At 35.3% G+C, this 26,810-nt stretch overlaps 1 protein-coding gene across 1 annotated transcript; it reads left to right on the top strand.

The window, feature by feature from the left end:
- Positions 1-18,983: 18,983 nt before the first annotated feature.
- Positions 18,984-23,654, top strand: LOC115439337 (probable phosphatase phospho1). Its single transcript, XM_030163170.1, has 2 exons — positions 18,984-19,095; positions 22,431-23,654. Exon 2 carries the CDS (start codon positions 22,467-22,469, stop codon positions 23,244-23,246), a length of 780 nt encoding a protein of 259 aa, XP_030019030.1. The 5' UTR covers positions 18,984-19,095; positions 22,431-22,466; the 3' UTR covers positions 23,247-23,654.
- The last annotated feature ends 3,156 nt before the right edge of the window (positions 23,655-26,810 follow it).

Raw genomic sequence — 26,810 nt, 5'->3', positions numbered from 1 at the left:
TTTATTCCTTTAATTTTTTGTAACTTTTTTGTTTGTTTTCTTATGTGTTTGTTTTTTGTGACGTTTTCTTTTTTTTTTTTGCCCACCATCACCCCCCCCTCTTTGGAGGACAACTTTATTTTTAATTGGAGCAGTTTGTTTTTTATTTTTATTTTCTAGTTTTATATTATTTAAATTGTTTTTTTTTTTTAACATTTTTTGTTTTTTTTTATGTTGTTTTTTTTCTGAAAATTTTTCATTTTTTTTTTACCTTTTTTTTTAAAAAATTCCTTTTCTTTTACCCGCTACCACTCCCCCTCTTTGGAGGACAACTTTATCTTTAATTACAGAAGTTTGTTTTTTATTTTTATTTTCTAAAACTTTTTGTAACTTCTTTAGTTTGGTTTTTTTTTTTTTTTTTTTTTTTACTTTTTTAAAAAATTCTTTTTCTTTTTTTACTTTTACCTGCCACCCCCACCCCTCTTTGGAGGACAACTTCATTTTAATTACAGCAGTTTGTTTTTTAAATTTTATTTATTAATTTTTTGGAAGTTTTATTTTTATTTATTTTTTCTTTTTTATTATTTATTTTTTTATTAATTTTATTTTATTTATTTATTTTTTGATTGTCCTTTGTTATTTTTGTTTTTTATAATGTTTTTATTTTTTATTTGTTTTTGTTTTTTATTTTTTGTTTTTTTTTATTTTTTTAATTTAAAAAAAATATTTATTGTTTGTTTTTGTAGTTTTTTGGGTTTTTTTTATTATTTTGTTGTTACTTATTGATTTTTTTTTTTTTTACTTTTTGTTTGTTTTTTTATTTTTTGTTGGATTTTATTTTTGTGTTTTATTTATTTATTTTTTGTTTATTTTTGTTTTTTTAATTTGTTGTTTTTTATCATTTGTTTTTATTTTTGTTTTTTTTAGTATTTTTAAAATTTTTATTTTTTTTTATTTTTAATTTTTTATTTGTTTTTATTTTCATTTTTTGTTTTTGTTGTTTTTGATTATTTTTTTGTTGTTTTTTTCATTTTTTATGTAAAATTTGTTTTTGTATTTTATTTTTTGTTTTTATTTTTTATCATTTTTGTTTTTTTAATCTTTTGTTTTTTATATTTGTAGTTTTTTTTATTTTTTTTTTATTTTTATTTGTTTTGTTTATTTTTGTTTTTATTTTCTAATTTTATTTAAAAATTTTTAAAACATTTTTTGGTTTTTTAGGTTTCTGTTTTTTGTTCTGTAAAATTTCTTTTTTTATTTTTTTTTTTAAATTCCTTTTCTTTTCCCCGCCACCACCCCGCCTCATTGGAGGACAACTTTATTTTTAATTACAGCAGTTTGTTTTTTATTTTTATTTTATTGTTTTTTGAAGTTTTGTTTTCATTTATTTTTTTATTTTTTTTATGCATTTATTTTTTTTCCATTTATTGTTGTTTTTGTTTTTTATTATCCGTTTTTTTTAATTTGTTTTTGTTTTTTATGTTTTGGGTTTTTTATTTTTATGTAAAATTTGTTTTTTGTATTTTATTTTTTGTTTTTTATTTTTTTATCATTTTTGTTTTTTTTAATCTTTTTGGGGGGTTTTTTTGGTTTTTTTTATTTTTATTTGTTTTGTTTATTGTTTGATTTTATTTTCTAATTTTATTTTAATTTTTTTTAAAGATTTTTTGGTTTTTTATGTTTCTGTGTTTTGTTCTGTAAAATTTCTTTTTAACTTTTTTTTTAAAATTCCTTTTCTTTTCCCCGCCACCACCCCCCCTCGTCAGAGGACAACTTTATTTTTAATTACAGCAGTTTGTTTTTTATTTTTATTTTATTGTTTTTTGAAGTTTTTTGTTTGTTTGTTTTTTATTTTTTTATGCATTTAATTTTTTTTCTTATTTATTCTTGTTTTTATTTTTTATTATCCGTTTTTTTTATTTGTTTTTGTTTTTTATTTTTTGGGTTTTTTATTTTTATGTAAAATTTGTTTTTTGTATTTTATTTTTTGTTCTATATTTTTTTATTATTTGTTTTTTTAATCTTTGTTTTTTTTATTTTTTGTTGGTTTTTATTTGTATTTTCTTTTTATTTGTTTTGTTTAATTTTTGATTTTATTTTTTCTTTTCCCCGCCACCACCCCCCCTCATTGGAGGACAACTTTATTTTTAATTACAGCAGTTTGTTTTTTATTTTTTTATTTTTTTTTTTGAAGTTTTATGTTTATTTATTTTTTTATTATTATTATTTTTATGTATTTAATTTTTTTTCATTTATTGTTATTTTTGTTTTTTATTTTTTGGGTTTTTTCATTTTTTAATTTTTTGTTTTTAATTTTTTTATTTATTGTTTGTTTTTGTATTTTTTTGTAGTTTTTTTATTTTTTTTTATTTTATTTTATTTTTTTTTACATTTTTAACCTGTTTGGGGTTTTTTGTATGTTTATTTTTATTTGTTTTCTTTTTCATTTTTGTTTTTTTTATTTTTGTTTTTTAATTCTTTAATTTTTTTTAGTATTTTTTTAATTTTTAAATTGTTTTTCTTTTTTTAAATTTTATTTGTTTTGTTTATTTTTTTGTTTTGTTTTCTAATTTTATTTTATTTTTTTAAAGAGTTTTTTACGTTTCTGTTTTTTGTTCTGTAAAATTTCTTTTTTTTTTACTTTTTTTTTTTTTTTTAAAGTCCTTTTCCCCGCCGCCACCACCACCCCCCTCATTGGAGGACAACTTTATTTTTAATTACAGCAGTTTGTTTTTTATTTTTTTTATTTTTAAAATTTTTTTTTTTTTTATTATTTTTTTTAATGCATTTTAATTTTTTTTAAATTTTTTTTAACTTTCTGATTTTTATTTTTTTAATTTTTAACCTTTTTGGGGGGTTTTGTATTTTTTTTTAATTTGTTTTTACTTATTTTTTTGTTTTTTATTTTTGTTTCTTAATTTTTTTTTTTAAATTTTTTTATTTTTAAAATTTTTTCTTTTTCATTTATAATTTATTTTTTCTTTTTTAATTTTTTATTTTTTTTCTTCATTTTTGTCGTTTTTGATTTTTGATTGTTTTTTTATTTGTTTTTTTAAATTTTTTTTTTTTTTTTTTTAATCAAAATTTTTTTGGTATTTTTTTTGGGTTTTTTTTTGTTTGTTTGTTTGTTTTTTAATCATTTTTTGTTTGTTTTTTTTTTTATCTTTTTTTTGTTTGTTTTTATTTTTTTTGTTTTTTATTTTTTATGTGTTTTTTATTTGTTTTGGGGTTTTTTTTGTTTTTTTTAGTATTTTTTAAATTTTTTTCTTTTTTTAAATTTTTATTTGTTTTGTTTATTTTTTTTGTTTTGTTTTCTAATTTTATTTATTTTTTTAAAGATTTTTTGGGTTTTTTACGTTTCTGTTTTTTGTTCTGTAAAATTTCTTTTTTTTACTTTTTTTTTTTTTTATTCCTTTTCCCCCCCACCACCCTCCCTCGTCGGAGGACAACTTCATTTTTAATTACAGCAGTTTGTTTTTTATTTTTAATTAATTTATCTATCTATTTTTTTATGCATTTTAATTTTTTTTTTTTTTTTTTTTTTTTTTTTTACTTTTTGATTTTGATTTTTTTAATTTTTAACCTTTTGGGGGTTTTTTTGTATTTTTTGTATTTGCTTTTACTTATTTTTTTTGTTTTTTATTTTTGTTTCTTAATTTTTTTTTAGTATTTTTTTTATTTTAAATTTTTTTTCTTTTTTTTCCTTTATAATTTTTTTTTCTTTTTTTAATTTTTTTTTAAATTTTTTTCTTCATTTTTTCATTTTTGTTGTCTTTGATTTTGATTGTTTTTTATTATTTGTTTTTTTAAATTTTTAAAAAAAAAAAAATTATTTTTTTTATCTAAATTTTTTTTTGTATTTTTTTGGTTTTTATTTTAAGGTTTTTTTTTTTTTAAATCATTTTTTGTTTTTTGTTTTTTTATCTTTTTTTGTTTTTTTTGGGTTTTTTTTATTTTTTATGTGTTTTTTATTTGTTTTGTTTATTTTTTTGTTTTTTATTTTTTGTATTTTATTTTTTATCTTTCTTTTTATGTTTTTGGGTTTTTTTTGTTTTTTTATTTGGTTTTTTGTTTATTTATTTACTTATTTTTTTGTGTTTTCTTTTTTGCTTTTTTCCTTTTTTTGTTTTTTATTTATTTGTTTTTTTTGTTTTGTTTTATTTTTAATTTTTTTTTTCCCTTTTCTGTCATTAGCCACAACCCCACCTCTTGCTCTGACATGACCCCTGACTGGCCAAGAAGGCAGTCCCCTGCCCTCTGCTAGAGGAGGGCAGGGGACTGCATCTTGGGCCTGAATGGTCATGGGCTACTAGAGAGCCAGAGGCAGCAGGAAGGGGGCCGCCGCCTTTGGCTCTGACATGGCCCATGACCAGTCTGGGCAAAGAATGCAGTCACCTGTCCTCTGCTGGAGAAGGGCAGGGGGCTGCTTGTCTGGCCTGAATGGTCATGGGCTACCAGAGAGCCAGAGGCAGCGGGAAGGGGGCCGCCGCCTTTGGCTCTGACGTGGCCCATGACCAGTCTGGGTGAAGAACGCAGTCCCCTGCCCTCTGCCGGAGGAGGGCAGGGGGCTGCTTGTCTGGCCTGAATGGTCATGGGCTACCAGAGAGCCAGAGGCGGCGGGAAGGGGGCCGCCGCCTTTTGCTCTGACGTGGCCCATGACCAGTCTGGGTGAAGAACGCAGTCACCTGTCCTCTGCTGGAGGAGGGCAGGGGGCTGCTTGTCTGGCCTGAATGGTCATAGGCTACCAGAGAGCCAGAGGCAGCGGGAAGGGGGCCGCCGCCTTTGGCTCTGACGTGGCCCATGACCAGTCTGGGTGAAGAACGCAGTCCCCTGCCCTCTGCCGGAGGAGGGCAGGGGGCTGCTTGTCTGGCCTGAATGGTCATGGGCTACCAGAGAGCCAGAGGCGGCGGGAAGGGGGCCGCCGCCTTTGGCTCTGACATGGCCCATAACCAGTCTGGGCGAAGAACGCAGTCCCCTGCCCTCTGCCGGAGGAGGAGGGCAGGGGGCTGCATTTAGATGGCCCCTCACGGTCTGGGCCGCACTGTCTCCAGGAAAACATAGTCCACAACAGAGATGGGGGCCAAGCGGCGCCGCCCTCCCTGTGGGGGGACAAGGGCTGCCTGAACCCCAGCATTGGGGTCCAGGCAGCCACATCGTTTCCCCTGGGAGACAGGGGTCTTAATAAGGCAGCTGTACGCTCCCTCCGGGGGGACCGGGGCCGCCTTCACCCCAACGATGGGGGGAAGGAAGCCACGCCTTACCACTGGGGGGACGGGGGCCGCCTTCACCCCAACGATGGGGTGAAGGAAGCTACGCCTTACCTCCAGGGGGACGGGGGCTGCCTTCACCTCAACGATGGGGGGCAGGAAACTGCTCCCTACCTCTGGGGGGACGGGGGCCGCCTTCCCGTCAGTGATGGGGTGAAGGGAACTGCGTCCTACCTCCGGTGGGATGGGGGCCGCCTTCCCCCCAGCAATGGGGGGAAGGCAGACGCACCGTCTCCGTGGTGCGTTCCGTTGAACAGGGAGAGCGACCAGCTGCACCCCGGTGGTCCGGGTCAGGCGGCCATGTCCTTTGGCCAGGATGTCCGTGGCCCAGTGCATGAGGTGAGGTTGTGGCAAAATGCCGTTGGTCATCTTTGGCTGTAAAGTAAGAAAACAAAGTAAGCATGGAGGAAGAAATGATTTTCAATTTTCAATTCAAGGTAGGCCTAGATAAAGTTAGTGTGTATTCAATAAGTCCTGAAGTTTTAAGTGGAGGTTTAATCAGTATCTGCTTAATTAGAGTGACCTCAGTGAATAATCTGAAAAGGTTTTACAAGAGTTTTCATCACTTTTAATCCTATTTTAATTATTTAGATTAACTGACTAGTTTCAATTCAGTTTTTCTTCAATATCATTTAATTTTATCTAAAACTTGCCAGATTATTGAATAAATCTCACATTTTCATCAGGTTTACTCCTCTTTTTAGTATTATTTAGATGAACTGACTAGGTTTTTAATCAGTTTCTGTTCAATATCAGTTTTAGGGTTATCTAAAACTTGCCAGATTATTTGATAAATGTCACTTGTTCATCACTTTTAGTCGCTTTTTGATTATTATTCAGATGAAATTAGTGGTGTTGGATGAATTTTGCTTAATGTTATGTAAAACTAATTTATTCTTCCAAATATAACTCTGTTGATCTACAATATTTTTTTTATTTCTATTAAATAACCTGACATGGTTTGCATCAGTTTTTCACCTTTTAGTCCTACTTTAAAGGTGGGGTGGGAGATGTTTTCCTGAAGTATTTTTACTATATTGCTTGAAATCCCCTTCACACCGCAATTACAAACAATTAAATGCTCTAACACAAAAATTTAAAAAAAAAACAAACAAAAAACTAAATTTTCATGCATTTCCTGAAGGAAGTGTCCTTGCCTCTTGTCGATTGGTGGACTTGTGGCTAGGTGCAAAAGCAAGAACTAGCTCCCATTCACTTCATATGTGAATCTGTGTGTCAGTGTTTGTGGACTGACGTCACCACAGACTTTCTGTAGACCTGTATTCAGATGAGAAGCCTCTCCCACAGTCTGTGTCAGTCCTGTTAAAGCAGTGTTTAAATAGGCTCCTTTGACTGAATAGCGCCATGTGTATGTGCATGTGATCCCAGGTGAGCTCATTCATTTCATATAGAGAATTTATGTGAAGCTTTTGACCTTTATTTTTTTTTATATATTTACTTTAATTGTATTCATTATTTATTATTTCAATTTATTTATTTTTTATTTTAGTGTAGCTGTATTTGTTCTGCTTTTTTTTTTGTGGAGCCTTAATTCCCCATGTACTTGCATGTAATGCAAGGCACAGACAATAAAGCTAATTAAGGCTCCACAAAAAAAAAAAAAAAAAAAAAAAAAAAAAAAGCTGAAAGAATACAGATAAACCAAATTAAAAATAAATAAACTGAAATAATAAATAATGAATGAAATAAATTAAATATAAGAAAACATAAATATTAATGAAGCTCAAAAACTTCACATAAATTCTCTATATGAAATGAATGAGCTCACCTGGGATCACATACACATGGAGTTATTCAGTCAAAGGAGCCTATTTAAACACTGCTTTAACAGGACTGACACAGACTGTGGGAGGGGCTTCTCATCTGAATACAGGTCTACAGAAAGTCTGTGGTGACGTCAGTCCACAAACACTGACACACAGATTCACATATGAAGTGAATGGGACCTATGTCTTGTTTTAACATCACACAAGTCCACCAATCCGGCAAGAGGCAAGCACACAGGTTCCATTTCCTTTAGGGAATGTATGAAAGTCTAGTTCTCTTTATCGTCTGCAGCTGTGCCACACAGACTGCATTTGCCGTTACCATGACAACGAGAACTGCATACACTGAAGACAGACAAAAGCATGCTCATTTGTGACTCTGAAATGAAACAGCTCCCGAACAGCTGCTAATTACGTAAAACTGTAAATGATAGGTGAAACCTAACATAATAGTGAGTTGCAGACAGACCTGGGGAACACACAGATGTATTTTTTTGCCCATACTGTGAGAAATGACCCAGTTATGTCAGTGTAAAAACAGTCAACTCACCAGGAGCAACACTATGTACAGGAGCCGAGGAGGGATTTACCCCTGAACTATACCTGCCATTTCACTTTAAAAAGAGCTAGGTCTCCAAACATGGGTTCGTACAAACCCCAGGAACCGTGGCTACATTTCTGGAAAAGATCATTGACCTACTATGTATGGTTTGGCCCGGAGGGCGAGTTGTTGAGAAAATGTTCAGGTGCAGTTGTTTGTAGAAGTCAGAAGTCATAAACAGAACACTACTAAACATGGCGGACAACGGTCCCCTGTGCCTTGCATTCCATGCTAGCACATGGGGAATTAGTCACCTGTGGAACGGACAGGACTGAAAAAACACCATCCAACCGGAGCCGTTTTCGGAGCCCCAGCCGGGGCCGGCGTCGGAGCGCGAGCCGGGGCCGCGCTGGAGCGCGAGCCGGGACCGGAGCCGGGCGAATTGTTGGTCTTAAATTTTCCAAATGCAGCTGCTCTAACCGTTTTTCTAACATCTCCTACCCCACCTTTTAGTGTAATTTAGATGAAATAACAAAATTTATGTTCTTACCATGTCCATACTGGAGAGCAGTGGGATTGGCCAGTTGATTCGCCTCTGGATGATGATGAAAAGGGAACGTTAAAAATCTTCCATCGTATTTATGCTCAGTCCCGTAACCATGGAAACAGTAGAATTCCAATGCCATATTTGAGAAATGCTCGGCCCGACTCGGGCTCTGGGCCGGACCTTTATAGAACAGTGCGCATGCGCTGCCTTCTGGCGTTAGGTTCCAGTGGTGGAAGTACCTGGGTTCAACCAGGACATGGGACACATGCAGGGCCAGATTAACACTTCATTGTACCCTGGGCAACAATATTCAAGGGCCCCATCATCACAACCCCAGGATCCCTATAATCAGGCAAAATACAGAATAAGTTCCAGGAATATATGTAAATATACCCCATACTTCAATATCTAACTATCATCAAATGCATTTTGATGTACAAATGTGTAAATGCTCGTAGAACTACAAGTGCACCACTATAGCCTCTTGTCAAGGCCACTCACTTGCATATGATGATATGAAAACAAAACACATTAGCATCAGTATAATCTAAAATTGATCCACCACATTAGAAAGAGAGGGAAGTGTCCTCCATTTTCACAAAAAATAAATAAGAAACCATTTCCAAAGTATCCAGTATATATTTAAGAACACTTTTTGCCAACACAAATGTATTGAATCGTCAGAAAAAGCCCACAGACAAAACACAAACATAATCTGATAGACTCAGATATGAATTTTAACTCTTTCCCCTCCAGAGCATTTTCCATTGAGTTGGTAGCCAGCGCCAGCCTTTTTGGTCATTTTCACTAATCTTTGGAGGCTGACTGAAAATGTTGTGTTAGGAGTATGTGAACACTGAATACATCAAAAGAAAGAACAGAACTTCAACTTTTAAACACAAAAGACGATTTTATTCTATCTTCATTCGTTCGTGAGATATGAATATTTGAATATTGGTCATTTTCAGGAAAAAAAATGAATTTCGAGCAAAAAACTGAGAAAATTGAATTTTTTCGAAGACATTGATTTTCAAGATAAAACTGATTTCCTATTTACATTTTTGACTCTTTCTTCTTTACCAACAGTAACACTGTATTCAAAATCACAAACTAAAATAATTATAACAACAATAATAATAATAACAAACAGCTCTAAGATATCCCATCATTCCACAAAATGTTAGAGGAATCCACACCAAACTTTAGACCAAACATCTTCTAAAGCACCAGGTTCCTTCTAAACTTTACACTTTGACATACATCAGTTATAAGTAACAACATATTAGTTTAGTTTTTTGATATAAACACTTCAATATTCCTCATTTTCAAGAAAAAAAGAAACAAATTCACTAAATACTGCAGATTTCTGGCCTTTGCTTGGCTGTACCACATCCTTGTTGGACCAGCTGCTGTGTTTGATCTGTAAATAATTATATGGACATGTAGTTATTTATCTTTGCATGAATATATGTATTTATTTATTTATTTCATACAAAAGCTAAATCAAACAGTGTCTTACCTGTCTCCCCACTGACATTATGGAGCTGAATCACATCTGTGTCCTCAGTCTGAATCTGAACTCACTCTAACAGATGAACACTAGCTGTCCTTTATCTTCTCCCACGTCTGGTTGTCTGTCTTCTCCTTGAATGTCCCCTACAAATGTCTCTTCTCTCTTCCTCCTGTCTGTCATTTTTTCTGTGTTGCTCCGTGACACCCAACCCCCCCCCCCCCCCCCCCATCTCCGTGTCGGACCTGAGCCGCTCCATGTTTCCCGTGTTCCGTGTCCGTCTCCCTCACCTTCTGTTTCTCCGTTCCTATCTCTAAATGGTTCTTCTGTAGCTCCATCATATACTGAATTGTCAGACTCTGTCTCCATAATCATCTTTAAGGCTTTTGAAACTGCGTGCGGTTCCTGCACAGTCTGCACTTCCTCATTCAGTGACTGCCGCTGGATGCGTTGCCATGGGATACGGAGACTCCAGTGCGAGAACGTTAAACCCGGTCCTTCATTTTTCCGAAAAACGGCTTAATTGTTTGTTTTTGGACTAAGGAAAGTATTTCACATGATCCGCAACACCTCCAACTATAGCATAACAGTGAAAACACGGACTGACGGAAAATCTCGTCATTGGCGAAGAAAGAGTTAAACAGAAATCCACTTGTCACCTCAGAATTCAACAAGAGAGTTAAAGTAAGTGCAATGTAAACATCGTTTTTTGCGTCACAGCTGATTTGCTTTTTGGACTGACCAATGAGGAGAGGGTCTCAGCTCACGGTCACAGACAGGAGCAGGGTTTCTGTGCAGTGCATTGGCTCCGGACAGCGGACAGTTTCATTTATAAGCAAAAGATAACCAGATATTTTCGTTATGCCCGAGCTACCCAGGGCCCTTCAGACATCGCGGGCCCCTGGGCAATTGCCCAGTTGCCCATATGGTTAATCCGGGCTTGGACACATGTGTTTACTTCTACCACTTAATACCAGTGTTGGGCAGTAGCATCGCTACTTGTAGCGAAGCGAGTAATTTACTATAATTTTCAGTAGCTTGGTGGTAACGTCACTATTTCCTGAATCAAGTAACGTTTCAGTAGCTTAACTCTTTTATTGATCAAGTAGCGGTAACGACCACAGACCTATTTTTATATGGTTTAACACAGTGGAGAAGCAGTTTGTAGACTAGAAAATGTAATTATATAATCCACAACACAAGCACTCCAGATAGTTCAGAACGGGGCACACACACGCGCGCGCGCGCGCGCACACACACACACACACACACACACACACACACACACACACACACACACTGTCTGCACAGGATTCAATGTAACCCAGACCTCTCGCCCGGAGTGGGCGTGACTTACTGGAACGTCGTCGTGCACATTCTTGGAAGCGCCGTGCCCGCGTTTATGGACTGCAGAGCAAACTCTGGGCAGTGATGGAGCTTTTCCCACTTCCTGTTCTCTGACATCCTCCCGCGTGGTTACTGGCGGTACCAGTGAACGGACAGCAGATAGGGTATGGAGCGGACCAGGAGCATCATGCGGGGCTGAGTTTCCATGGCGGAGTTGGAGATGAGACCCACACCGGTACCTGGTCTCACCTGGAGCACCTGTCAGATGACGGCGTCCACTTGAATGCAGAGGGAACCGGTGTTCTGCAGAACATCCCATGGCTGTTGGCTGAGGTATGTGGACAGTGATCAGCACAAAGGCTCTTTTCAGAGCCACCAAACCCACAGTAAAGAGCACTACAGCCGGATTCCCTCTGAAAAATAACTGAGATTTTTGCTAAATAAACTCAACCAGACTGCTCACTGAGACAGTATTTTTTTCCCAAATAAAAACAGGAAATGTGCAATTACCTTACAACTATGACAATAAAGTTACTTTTTTTTTTAGAACAAACAAATTTTGGTACCAAAGATGAACATGTGACCAATATCAGTGGGTCAGTGAGCCCGTTTCCATTGCACATCTCAGAACATTATGGCCCAAGCTGTCCAAACTGGTCCAAAATACAAACATGTCCCATGTGTCTTTTCCAGTCCAGTCCTTGTCCATTGTCCAAACCTAAACTCTGTCCAGTCTAGTGACAGATCACCATGGCAGTAGACTGGTTTGGTGGATGTCTGTAAAATGAGTCCAGGGTGCTCCAAACATCAAACATTAGTTCCACCTGATACATGTTCTAACCTGAAGAACCAAAAAAACATCCAGGACTGATCCCATGACCCCCCTGAAACTTCACACCCCCCAGTTTGACAAACACTGGACTAAAGGAACCAGTTTGTCAGCGGTACAGTGGTTCCTGGAGAAGTGGGGATACTCTCAATTTTTGCTTTCTTTGTTTTGTTTTTTTTTTAGTCCAGACAAACACATGTTTTAGAAACAGTGACATGTCAGACTACTCTATTTAGTTTACCCAAAAATCCATCAGGAGTATTTGTTCACTATTATAAAATTAACATGACTTAATCAGGAGTAGTTTGTAGGTTTTACTGATCACACAAGCAGCTGCATGAATGTAAATGTATTCAACATGAGGCAAACAATGGGGTCACAGTTGTTTCTGAACATTTGTTTAAATTAAATTCTTAAATCTGAAGTTGACAATGCATCCTTGTTCATATTTCACCTTAAATAAATTATTCTCTTCCACACATCAAAGCCAATCAGATAAACTCAAAAGTGCCCTGTCCACGATGTCCACAATGTGTGTGGATGTAGAGCCCCACCCCTGGGTGAAACGCCTGGTTTTTAGTGAGTCCCTGCCTGCACAGCCATCCAAAATATTCTGTTTACTGTCCTCCGCTTCCACGAGACTTTGAACTCCAACTGGACCATAGTGAGCATTGTTAACTGCCTGGTCTGCGGATGTCAGTATTTGGTTAGTAATTTTTGGTCTGTAATTATAGTCACTCTGGCATATTGATAACCCAATGGAAGTGACTTTGCATGTATTTGGTAATTTAAACATGTAGTTTCTTATGTTTATTGCCGTGTTAAGTTGGCGCAACTTAAAGTAGCTTCACATGTAGTGAGCTACTTCTGCGGTGTTTGTGTAACTGAGCTGCTACATTTGACTGGGTGGTAGCTTCTGTGTAGTGAAGCTTCATTCTGGTAGTTAAGCTCACTACATTTTCCAAGTAGCTTGCCCAACACTGCTTAATACCAACACATTATTATCAACACCAGTCCTTATTTTTGCTGCATTGAAACGTAGATCCCTGTTTATTTATTTATTTTTTCTTTATTTCAAATTATACATTTACACAAACATGTACCCATACACAGGGAACTACACAGACACAACATATACAAACAAACCATACAACAAATGTACCAACCCCCCCCCCCCCCCCCAAAAAAAAAAAAAAAAAAAAAGCAACAAGATAAATAACGTTACCAACTCCTCTTTACAATACTCAGGGCTCCCAGGCAGATCCCTGTTTATGCTGTTAGCTGATGTTTTTTCTAGCTAGGAAATGTTCCATGTGGTTCAGTCCACCTCTGTCCTCTGTTTGAACTGGACTGAGAGAAGCTGCTGTTGTGTCTGTGCATGTGTTCAGATTAAAGATAAGGTGCTACTGTCTTTATCCGACTGGGTAACTGACTGGATGACCATTAACTCCTAGTGTGTGTGTGTGTGTGTGTGTGTGTGTGTGTGTGTGTGTGTGCGCGTGCAGACAGCCAGCCTCATCATGAACATAAGATTGTTTTGGGGGTTTTTTTCTAAAAAAAAAAAAATAAATAAAAAAGGTCCAGATTCAGGTAAGAGTGTAAGATCAACTTGTGTAACCTCATTTTCCACAGCAACCAAATATTCTTTTACAATGATGTTGTAAATTGGATAAATGTACCAGTTTGTATCTCTTTTTACCTCCGCCAAGGAGGTTATGTTTTTGCCAGGGTTTGTTTGTCTGTTTGTCTGTTTGTTTGTTTGTTTGTTTGTTTGTTTGTTTGTTTGTCTGTCTGTCCATTAGTGTGCAACATAACTCAAAAAGTTATGGACAGATTTGGATGAAATTTTCAGGGTTTGTTGGAAATGGGATAAGGAAGAAATGATTAAATTTTGGTGGTGATCGGGGGTGGGGGGGCCCACGGGGGGGGCCACTGATCAGCCTTGGCGGAGGTCTGCGCTCTCCGAGTGCTTCTAGTTAGATATAAAACACATTGTTTGGTTATTCGCCTTTTGGTTAAAGCACAAAGAGAGAGAGGGGAGCAGAGAGACACTTAACATATACACTGGTCTACAGTTTTTTAGAAATGATCTGCCTCAGAGATTACATGTGCTAAATGTGTTATATATTTTAATCAGATTAATTGGAAAACAAATGACAAAATTGCTGGTTTGCTGATGGTTTGCTGATATATGATAAAGTATTATTCCACATATATATTACCTTATGTACATTTATACAACAGATTTATTAATGTTCCACTGATAGAACCTGTAAACTGAATGTATTGTCATGTGCAGACAGTGTTTTGAAGTAGATCTGGTAGCTCTGACACTAATATTCCCCTGGAGTTAAACCCATTCTCTTGTAGATGTATACGTTGGGGAGCTGCTGTATCAAAATGGAGGATTGTCTTCCACCAGAAATTAGGGTTAGGGTATATTTCTTTTATGATTCCAATCCATTCCTCTTTTACTGTGGCTCAACATTTAAATAACTTTAATCCTTTCATGCATGAATTATGGAACCTTTGTCAATATATTTTTCCTTAGTGTTTTTGTTCCTCTTTAGGCATGAAAAAAAAAAAACAATGCGATCAAGGCTTTTTTTTTAAGGAGTTACAAAAATGTTCACTCAGCTGGAGATCATGCATTTAATTTTTGAAGCAAAGAAACATGTATTTAGAAACATGTATTTAAAACCTAATATCAGAAAGTGATATGAAAAACTATGCAATAAGAACATTTTTAATGCTGCTAATCAAATGTTTCTCACATTTTAACATACTGTAATACTATTTATTATTCACTTCATGGAGATAATATGAAAAAAAAACACAAAAACTTTTTGTGGAAAAAAAAAACAGCCGTTAATTACAGTCTAATAACAATTAACAATTGCTTTACACCCAAACAGGTCACTGCAGATTAGGTTTATCAAGAACAGCAAAGTTACAGTAATGGACTGAATTGCAGTGTATGGGATGATGCATGAGCGTCTACTGTGTTGGCTGATATGGAACTAAAACAACAAAACCCATGAATATACAAGAGAACAGCTGTAGAATAACTGTCCACTGGAGTGACCACTGTGCATGAAAGGGTTAACTAGTTAATACAACAAAAGTCCTGGAGCTATATATTCACTAAAACCTCACATATCTAAACAGCCAGCAACAAAAAGCATCTACTGATCTAAAATGTTTAATATATTTTGAACCTCTAAGCTTAGCAATACATTTTAATAATTCAGGTAAAAAGAAGTTTCTCTGCTTTTCATTGTCAACAGATGTGACTCATTTGGACGTTCAGATGAAATAAACACCACTATTTTCCACAACACTGACTCACAAGCAAAACCCATGTGGTTTGATAAATGACAGTAGTTATAGACGCTTGTATTAATGTTCAGTTAATGATACAATGTGCTAAAAATTTTACTTTTTCCTCAGTTTTTATGTGATAACCTTTGAATTTACACTGAGCTTTAATGAGCATCTACATAATCAGTAAATTAAATATAGGAGAATACCTAATTTTCAACACAAAATGCTAAATGCAGAGGATAATATTGTAATAAATAATAATAAATCACTTAGGAAATGTTAAATGGAGAAAAAATTCATTTAAAAGTTGTGTTGTGTCAACTTGTTATAGAAATGATCACAATAGAAGCTGAGAGATGCCAAATACACCAGAGAATGTGGACTACAGTGTGTATAAAAAGGGTGGGGTGGCACAGATGTTCTGATGTGCTTACTTTTTTGCTTTTTATCCTCTTTCTCTATCAGTAAAGATTGTACCTGTGGTTGTTTATCTCATTATGTGACCTTTGCACAGTAGATATTCAACTTAAATTAGAAAATGTCCTTTGTTTAACTCTAAGCTGTCTGACGCAGATGCCAGACTTTTACAGTATGTGTAACTCCTGCTTAGTCAGGAACTGCAGAAATGCCACCATTTATTTTTAGACAGACGTTTCCAACATGAGTCAAAGGGATGACTTGTGCATTCAGAATTACATGCATAACATACAGTACGGGGCACAAGTCTGTGTTTTTACATGGTTGTAATGAGCATAATATCTAGTTCTCAGTCTCTATTAAAATACGACAAAAATACTCTTATGTTCATAGTTGTCTTTTATACTTGATTATCCAAATACCAAATGTACATGTACACTGTTAGGCTCTTTCAGCCCCTTTCTTTTTTTTTTTTTTTTTTTTTTGGTATTACGATTATTAATTTTACTTTGTGTTTATACATATATATGTATCTGTATTTGATTCTCCTTGTCTTATTTCCTTGAAGTGTGGTTGGCTATATATACAAGCTTATTTTTTGTTTTTTTTTTTTGCATGTGTGTGTTTGATGGACATGCCCACAATCATTTATACATGTAGATAAATGTGAGTGTGTGTAAGTAAATGTAAGTATGTTTGATTACATATATAATCTTTATTACTGTTCATGTTATTGTTCTGCAAATGTAGGATGACCATGAAAAGCACTGATTTTCACAAATTACTCCTCTTTTATGTTTTGCACTGGAAATTCTATAATTATATGATAATATTCATGCAACAAAGATTCCCAAATTACTTTTTTTCTTTCTTTCTGTGAGCAATATTGACACTCTTTTTTCTTACTTTTTTTTTAAAGAACAGTGTACTTTGTATCAATGATGTCCTGTGTAATATGTTGTGAGACTGTTTTGAATAAAAATTTGAACTTAAAAAAAAAAATATATATATATATATATATATACACACACACACACACACACACACACACACACACACACACACTGTCTGCACTGGATTCACTGTAAACCAGACAAAAATTTGAGGGAAATATTGTGCTTGCATTAAAAAGTCACAAAAATGTAAACTATGTGGCAGTATTTAGTGTAATCTCATAATAAAAAGTAGGCCAGTAAATAAGAAACTGTGGACATATGTTGAATAAAGCTTGAAGATTAGTTCAGTAAATCTCATAATGTCTGCATATGGTTAGTACAAAGATCACACTAAATACCTGATAATTCAGGTTTTGGCGAAATTCTTGTTTTTAATATTCTATATTTCAGATGTGTCTCGTTACAGACACTAAGAATTGCATCCATAAATTATAAAATCATTATACTCTTTTAAAACAACAAACCTATTTGTGGCCTAAAGTTTTAGCATGTCAGAGAATACTCCCTCTTCAGTGCTAATGCAAGTCTAAAAACTAACTGTAAATGTAACACAGTAGGCACCTTTATGGCATAAAGGGGTGATAAAACTGGCCACAAATGACAGTGTGTCATCTAATTACAGCGTGGGAGAGGCTGGACTCAACAACTGTGAAACAACATGACAGCTGGAAGAATTCTGAGGGCAGAACACTGTGTATTCATACTGTATATCTGTAAAAGTTGACTAATATGCACACTGAGCAGAAAATACTGTTTATTTGACCAAAAAGCATTATATTCAAATTTCAGTCCACTTCTGATACTTCATTTTTATGCATTAAAATTTAATACGATTATTTTTTTCCATGAAAATGTTGAGAGATGTTGATCAAAGCTCAAGATAATGTCTTCAATGTTTTGTTTGAACGATACACTAAAGACATTCAGCTGAACGTGACAGTGGGTAAAGAAACCAAAAAATATTTACAATTCAAGAATCCAAAAAAAGTCAAATATAAATAACTCAAACTGATTCATTGATTATCCAAATAGGGGATTAATGTGATAAATAAATGCACCTCTGTACTTAACTGACAAATATAATAAAATGAATTAACAGGCAAAAGAAAAAACTAAATTAAGTAGGTCTTTTTAGTTGTTTAATCGTATAAATAACTGACATAAATTACATGACAGATAATGTATGACTATGAATACAGAATAAGAATGCATTCGCACTTGTCTTTGTGTTCAGTCTCCTTTACTGCTCAAATCTGATTTCTTTATTAGAAGAAATATTATTATTATTATTATTATTATTATTATTATCATTATCATCATCATCATCATCATCATCATCATTATTATTATTATTATTATTATTATATAAAGCTGTGAACCTCTTTTCCCTTACAGAGGACTATTGCTGGATCTCAGGATCTTCCATCGCATTTGTTCTTTTAATAGCGTTTGTTCTCGTCTTGGATAATAAAAAACATTCATTGGAGTGGTCATTTGTATCCTGAGTGACAGATAAAATAAACTGACCAATAAATTGTGTTTTTATTATTATCCCTCTGGTATCCGGGTGCACCTTTTAGGCACACTTTGCACTTTGTGTTAAAAAACTTCATATTATTTTTCACAATTTAAATAAGGTTAGAATTCAAAAGTTGTTCATTTTTGCACGATCTTTAAAATTCTGGCCACCAACTAAAATGTGCACATTGTAAACAAAAGAAAATTACAAGACTAGCATCTGTCTGCCAAGTGTGCCTAAAACGCACTATTTCTTCCATTTGATATGTATGATTAGGGCTGACCTTGATTTACAAAAATAAAATCAAATTAGAGCAGAAAAATTAATCAATATAAAATATTTAATAGTTTGATTTATAGGTGTGCATTTTTCGCACACTTGGTGACAGATGCTAGTATTTTTGAACATTTGACTAAGCGCCAAAAATAATAATGTAAATTAACCAATGTAGGAGTTAATCATCAACATATGCCAGGCTGCAAAAATCAAATAATATGTGATCCACTTTTTATGTAGTATATTGAAAAAAAATATTTTTGTGTGTTTTTTTGCATCCAAAAAATGGTTTGTTTACATTACAAACACAGCATTTAAAGGGTTAAAAAAAAAAAAGTGACAGTTATTGAGTATTTGGTATTTTTATTTACGGCTCAAGTTGATGAAATATAAAGAACTGTAAAAGAATTAAAAACAAACTGTATGAAAATTGTATTGACATTATTCCACGAGTGTGCCAAAAAGGCACACTTGGTGTTTAGTAAGGGCCTTACTGGACGGGATACCGGAGGGTTATTATTATTATTATTATTATTATTATTATTATTATTATTATTATTATTATTATTATTGTCATTAAACCAGTGTGCGGCTGTTGTTCCTGCTCTGCTTTTACTGTGAAGGTCCTGGTGGAAGTGCGTCTGTTCCACTGTGGGGAGTCGACACGGCGGCTTTAAATGGGAATACCCTCTGTGCTGCTGTGGGAGTCTCCTTTAAAAAATCTTGCCGCGTCACGGGGATGCGGTTGCCGGAGCCGGGTACCTAGCCTATCCTCCTGCACATATGCCCTGCACTGGTAGGCCTGCTTTTCTCTCTCTCTTCTTCACTCCATGTTCTCCTCTTTTGTCCTCTGCGCTTTCGCCGCTTCCATTGCGCCTTTTAATCTGTGCCGTTCCATACAAGGTCAGATTGATGACTTGTGACAGAGCCGTGCTAAGGACTCTCACTGGTAACCTCTCCTACACAAATAGCGCCCGGGGGTTAAAATTAGACCGCTTAGTGTGTAAATATGTGCTATAAATAATGGAGCTGCTGAGGGAGAGCGGGCGTACGCGCACTTGGCACAATGCGTCTGTGCAGCCAAAACCAGTCCTTTACATTTCTGAGCACAAATCCAACCGATCTGCTCCCAATGACAGTGGAGGTATTTTCAGCATCAACATCCACAAACCACTCACTCTGATTGGTAAATAGCAGTCAGGTCACAGTTAAATATCATTAATAAGGACATTTTCAACTCCTCGTGTAGGACTGAGAATGAAGTATTGACATATTTAGTACTAAGTTGGACTTTTGGAGGGCTATTAATAGATGCTCTCTGCAAGAATGAGATGGTTTAGACAGCTGGTATGTCCAAGTCCAAGTCTACACACACTGTATACTATTCTGAACATGACCATCATAAAGCATAATAAACCTGAAAGATCATGCTGCTACTAAATACATATATTTATTTATTTATTTATTTGATTTTAAATATGGAAATGGTACAAGCTTCCTGATTGCTACTAAATGACTTATTTGCACGACATAATATAGAAATGAAAATTCAAGGAAGCAAAAAAATAACAATACACACAAACAAGAAAAAAAAAAAAAGGAAGTCATATTCGAAAAGGAGTTAGAAGAGGCATAGCTTATTAGCTCTCACCCCTTTGTTTTTATTAATACTTTCATGCACGAATTATGAGAACCTTAATCAAAAAATTTTTCCCGAGTGTTTTTATTCCTCTTTAGGCATGAAAAAAAAAACAATGGGATTGAAAATTTTCCTCTGAAAAATAAAATAAAATAAATAAATAAAATAAAAATACATTAAAAAAAAAAAAAAAGAATGAAAAAAAAAATCTTATGAACCTATTTTTCATAAAGTTGCAAAAATGTCCACTCAGCTGGATACCACATGTTTAATTTCTGACGCACAGAAACATGTGTTTACTGAAATTGTAAAATTGTAAATTGTGTGAAAACTATCGGGAGGGCTTTTGATTCTGGGAATTTATGCTCAGGGGAGATCTACATGTTACCAATTCATGTCAGAAAAGATATGTAGTGTCTTAAAACTTTAATACAGATATGTGTAAAAAAAAATAAATAAAATAAAATAAAATAAAAAATCCATAAATAAAAAAGAGAACAGCTGTAGAATAACTGTCCACTGTAGTGACCAGTATACATGAAAGGGTTAATGTATTATTCTAAATACGCCTGCATGTACAGTGAGATGTTAATAATACATCTAATTTGACCAGGGCTTCTCCTCTGCCACCCCCCATATCTGGAACTCCCTCCCTGACCACCTAAGAGCTCCTCAGTCACTGGACTCCTTCAAAAAGGGGCTAAAAACATTCCTGTTTAGACAGACTTTTTATGGACCACCTTGATGCTCTGTTTTATTCGCCTAGTCTTTCATTCCTAATACAGTATTTTTATCTTTTTTTTTTTTTTTTTTTTTTTATTGGAAATGTGTTTTCGCTGTAGCACTTTGAGATTCTGCTGAATGAAAAGTGCTTTATAAATGCAATTTGTTATTATTATTGTTAATAATTTTCTATTCTGCAAATTGTATTTACCAGTTTGATTGCAGTTATGAGCACCTAAAACAACACAAATCATACAAAACAGCATCCAATTTTTATATTGTTTTTATGATCTCCACCTGCTTTTGGGATAGTAGCCCATAATTATGTAAAAGTTTGTATTTTTTCATTTAAAAGTATATTTTTTATGTAGTAGGACCCCTAAATCTCTCATAAATGCACCTAAATCTGCCACAAACTTAGTGAAAATGTTGGACACTTGTAAGAGACCAAAACTGCTGTTTCCAATACATTATTTTTAAGAGCCCCACATAACATTATATCATTATAAAATGCCGGCTTTTACGTGCAGTCTGTCTTTACATGTTCAGTCAATGCGGTCACTACGTCATATTAAATACAGTCACAGAAAAAATGATTAGACCAATCAAAAGTCATCAAAAACAGTGGTTATGCAATCAAGTACTAACTCCTGTATGTATCATGTGACTAAAACAGACATAAGATAAGATAAGATAAGATAAGATAAGATAAGATAAGATAAGATAAGATAAGATAAGATAAGATAAGATAAGATATGCCTTTATTTGTCCCACAAGGGGAAATTCCAGGTTACACCAGTGAAGCACAAAAAGCACACAAGAAAAGCACACAATACCAGAAGAAGTGCAAAATCAAAAAAAATGAAGACAAATTGAAAAAGCTATAGATACTATTTACAGTTGAAAAAACACAAAACAAGGAATGCCTTAAATCATTGTTTTTGTCAGTACAATGCCATAGCCGTTGATGTAAGAACTTAAATGATTTTGGTTTTTTATCAAGAAAACCATGGAAAATGGCTCGATATCAGCTCTGAAATTAAACTGTTCTGAGCTATTTTTGTTGTTATCATTATATTTATCCAAACAAATGTACCTTTAGTTGTACCAGGCATTAAAATGAACAAGAAACTGAAGAAAACAAGAGTGGTCTAATTTTTTTTCTGCGACTGTAGTTACTGCAGCTGTCAGATGAATGTTTTTATCTGACATGTCAGTGAAATATTCATAGTTCTTCTAGATTGAACCAAATTCCACCACCGCTGCTGCTCTGGTTCTCATACATTGAGTTGCTCCACTTATGGTGAAACTATGCAGTAACATAACAACTGTCTTCACTCAAGTTACAACATACCTACAACACTGGAAGCTGAACGGGGCAGACATTGGGCTTTTTCTATAGGTTGTTTTTTTACCAAGTTGGATGAACATCCTGTTTATGTGCTCCTCGTGTTCCTTTTGTTTAATTGAACCTCTACTCCCTTCCTCTCCTCTTGTAAACATATGTTTCCCCCACAGCTTATGGCCTAATTAAGAGTATTTATACATTCTGATGTTTCCTCAGCTCTTTGTGGGTCTCTGTTGCATTTTAATTGAATCCTGGATACGGGGGTGTTGGTGTCTAATTGCTAACTCCTGACATTAGCTTCTTATTTTTAGAGAAGGCTGTAATAAAACAGTAGTGTGCCACACAGAGCCTGTTGTCCTGAAAATGAAAAATGAGGCTGTAACATGAGTGTGTAATTCTCCCACCTCCTGTTTTTTTCCAGACTGGGACCATCTACAAGTTTCACCACAGACCAAAGATGACAGCTCTGTCAAATTTAACCCATGCTACACCCCAGGAGCATCGCTTTCTGGTTTTGTTTGACTTTGATGAGACCATCATCAATGAAAGCAGCGATGATGCAGTGGTGCGAGCTCTGCCAGGCCAGCAGCTTCCCGATTGGCTTAAAAACAGCTACAGGGAAGGGCACTACAATGAGCACATGCAGCAGGTTTTGGCGTATATGGCAGAGCAGGGTGTGTCCAAAGAATCCATCCATTCAGCGGTGGAGAAGATCGCGCCCACTCCTGGTCTACTGGCCCTCCTCCAATATCTGCAGAGCCACCAGCAGGACTTTGAGCTGGTGGTGGTCTCTGATGCCAACATGTATTTCATCAAGACGTGGTTAGAGCACGCTGGAGTGTGTCACCTATTCAGGAAGATTTTCACAAACCCGGCAAGTTTTGACGCATCCGGCCACCTTGTACTGCTCCCTTTCCACTCCCACTCATGTTCCCGTTGTCCTGACAACATGTGCAAGCAGGTGATCCTTCGGGAGTATCTGGCAGGTCGGCAGAAGGAGCGTGGGGGTGCGTCCTTTCAGAGGGTGTTCTATATCGGAGATGGGGCCAATGATATCTGTCCCTCTCTAGCTCTGGGGCCCAGGGACACGGCCTTTCCCAGGAGGGACTTCCCCATGCACAGGCTGCTGCAGGAGATGCAGCAGAACCAGCCGACCAAGTTCAAGGCTAATGTGGTTCCTTGGGCCAGCGGTGAGGACATAGTGGACTGCCTAAAGAAAGTTATGGAAGAGAGATGAGTGTTTAGGCGTGAAAATATGATAGAAAAGTGAAAGAGTGGGGAAAATACAACTATGGTGCACTTATTCCAGTCCTGGTGAATGGCTACATGTGCAGGGTTTTACTCCAGCCACACATGGTACAACTTATAGAGATGTAGCTAAACAATGTATATAGATCTAATTCACAGGCATCAAAACCGGCTCGCCAAAGGGTCCAATCCAGCCTGTGGGAGGAATTTGTGAAATGCAAAAAATTACACTGAAGATATTAACTCTCAAGGGTGTTAAAATCATTTTAGTTCAGGAGCCACATACAGACTAACTGAATCTCAAGTGGATCAGATCAGTAAAAACCTAACATAATTACCTATAAGTAATGGCACCTCCAATTTTTTGTGTTTGTTTTAGTGTAAAAAAATTAAATTACATGAAAAATGTGACGAATCTGAACAAATATGAACCTGAAATGTCTTAAGAGAAGTAAGTGCAATTTTAACAGTATTCTGCCTGTCATTAAATGTTTTGTTTGTTTGTAGATCCACTGTGATCTGTAAGTTGTAATGCACGTGTGTGAATGATAAACAGGCATAATATTGTTAATAAAGCACAGATCTCTCTTAAAACAGGAAGCTTTGTAGATGTAAACATTTTCATAATGTAATTGTACTTTTTCCACTGTTATTATTTCACTGGCTGGGCCCAGTTGAGATCATATTGAGCTGAATGTGGCCCTTGAACTAAAATGATTGAATCACTTGATTATTATTTTTAAAAAGTATATCACCTATGAATTTAATAATTGTATGTGTTTTTAGTATTCAAGTTGGACATGCATTGGAATTCCGTAATCACAAATACATGGAACACATTTCCTGTCCAAATTTAACAAACAAAACATGTTTTACAAATGCCCTAGAATTGACTAATAGAGTTCTTTATAAATACCAGACGTATTGACAACACATGTGTAACACATCATGCTTCACAACTATAACAAGTACAAATTATATTTAACATCCAGACACACAAAAGAAAATCACATGACTTTAGGCACTATCTTATGTTGAATTACTCAGGATATTTGTGAGAAAATCATCTGCAAACACAGTATAAATTGTGTCAAAAGTCATTTGATTTGTTTTGTACTTGAGAGACCTGCTGTATGTGTTTGTGAAGCATGACTGATTGTTTGTTTTGTACTTGCAGTTTGTTAGTGAAATACCGGACACAGTTGGTTTTGGCAGGAAATTAGCTCCATAATGTAGGATTTCCGAAATCAGTATTGGAGGCGTACAGTGTTGAGGCTTAAGATCTTAAGCAGAGTTGTGCCTCATGTGTTCTGGGTTCAACTCTGAATGCACGAACCCCCTCTATCAGTAGGAGTGTCATTTACTTATGAGTGTATGACTGCATCTCACATTTCAGAGAAGTCATAGCTGTGAATTTTGTCTCATGTACTGTAAGAATGTAGAGAAAGTAGTGATCAAAGCCTGGGTGTTGACAGGCCTCCATTAAAAAAACACTTCACCCCCAGCCTCGACGAAGGACAGATCAGGTGTTAGAGCACAACCTGAGACAAAAGACCGCACATGTCACATCGGGCAGGGACACGAACAGCACAGAGCAGGGATAAGGTGACAGGGTAATGCCCATTACCTGTGTACTATCCACCACTCATAGCTGATGAATAATCTAGGGCTTGATTATACAAGCGTAATGTACACCAGCATGAGATGCCTGCACTTTGGCCCAACACCATGCTCTGAGACTGAAACAATGAAAGAAAATGTTAATGCATTTAATGAAGTAAAGCAATTTAAAACAGAAAATAAGATAATAACTAGTCCTCTGTTTGTATCCTATTAAAGTGGATACTGAAGAAAGGCTGACAGGTTAGATTTATACTGTATTTACTGAATATTACAGCCTTTTCTATGGAACAGTTTAGAATAGTTTTTAAAGCTCTTTATTCATTTGCAATTACATATGACCTCATGCTGCCTCGCTAATTTCATGACAGGGACAGAGACGTGTATTTTAGAATTAAAACAAAAAAGACTGCTTGTAATCATTGAATAGCTCATGTTTATATTGAGGAAATAACTTTATGGCATATACAGTAATGTCTTGGTGCATCTTGTCTTTTTATTTATACATTCTGTTTACAATAATCTACAGAAGATTAAATTAAGAAAAAGGAATAGGAAAGTCGGAATTGATCTAAACAAAGAATCAAGCATTTGTACTGTTTTATCTGTAACTTTAAGTCAGAGTTAGTATGAATAATGAAGTATGGCTCAGAAAACAACATTTTGGAGTTAATTTGTATTTTTAATGTGTGTAATAATAAGTCCATGTGCATCTCTGGCAGTGACGAGGTTTGGGTGCTGATGAGAAGTATACATGTCTGACTTAATGACTTCTTCTAGCCTTACAAAACAATGTGATGCTGTATAAAAGCTGGAAACCGTCTGTAACCAGTATTTAATATTTAGTTTCTCAGGGAGTAGTAATGAAAGTGTTAACAAGCAAACGCAGTTATAACGTGCGTTCCTGAAAAATGTTTTTATTTGCACTTCCAGATGATCTCCAGATGTAGATCTTTACATGAGATATGATCAACACAGCCAGAGTTTGACCCTGAAATCAGAGCATAATCCAGTGGATCTCTGAGTAAGAAGCTGAAGTTCTGTGAGCTTTAATCCTGCTGATGCTGGAGTACTTCAGTTTGCTTTCGTGCAATAATTAAACACTGTATACTTGATACCATGTTGAAGAGATTGAAGGTCAAAAGGGACATTTTAGCATCACTTCTTGGTTTGAATCAGGGATGTAAACTGACCGAAGATCAGCTACTTAGAGTGTTTTATAATCAAACCTAACAAAAAATACATGTATTGTTAGTACATTGCTTGACTAATATGCTATCTTTTTCATTTGGCTCCACTGTATCTTGTCTTTTAATCAAAACTCCACTTGTAATGTGATGTAATGCATCACTGTAACAGGAATATAAAGCCATTATCTAATTAATCTGTCTCTGTGTCTGTGTGTTTGACTCTTAGGCACTTCCACCAGGTACAGATCAATTCACAATTAACAATTTATGCATTATATCATTGGCAGGAAAGATACTTGTCTATATTTGTCGATACAAGCCAGTGCCAGTGCTTAGAGAAAGAGGATGTCAAACATGGTGTCTAAGGGAAAGGACAGTGAGTCTCTAAAGATCTAATCCCTCGTCTCTAAGAGGGTGACAAGTTGGTTTCGCAGCAAGAAAGCAAGAAGAGAAGAGACCCGGAGCAACAGAAGTTCTTCAAACCTCTTACTCAGCACACAGATGAGTGTCAAGAGAAGGGCAGGATTGGACAAGATAAGGGCACAGACAGTAGACAGGGTGACAGGGTCAAAGGTCACAGGGTACAAGGAGTCTGATGCAACAGTGAGCTGTGATAACTGGAGATAATATTAGAAAGAAGATAAGTACTGTACGTGCCCCATACATGCACTGAGCAGAGGATAAGGAGTTGATTTTATTCAGCACTCAAAATGTATGGAAAACTTTATAATGAAGATTTTATA

The sequence above is a fragment of the Sphaeramia orbicularis genome, chromosome 19 (genome assembly GCF_902148855.1).
Source record: "Sphaeramia orbicularis chromosome 19, fSphaOr1.1, whole genome shotgun sequence".
In the NCBI taxonomy this organism is placed as follows: Eukaryota; Metazoa; Chordata; class Actinopteri; order Kurtiformes; family Apogonidae; genus Sphaeramia; species Sphaeramia orbicularis.
The sequence above is the reverse complement of the archived record's forward strand: the minus strand, read 5'-3'. Positions and strand labels throughout refer to the sequence as shown.

What these genes read in the sequence shown, in the direction of transcription:
- LOC115439337 (XM_030163170.1), top strand. Translation starts at nt 22,467, where the DNA reads ATGACAGCTCTGTCAAATTTAACCCATGCTACACCCCAGGAGCATCGC.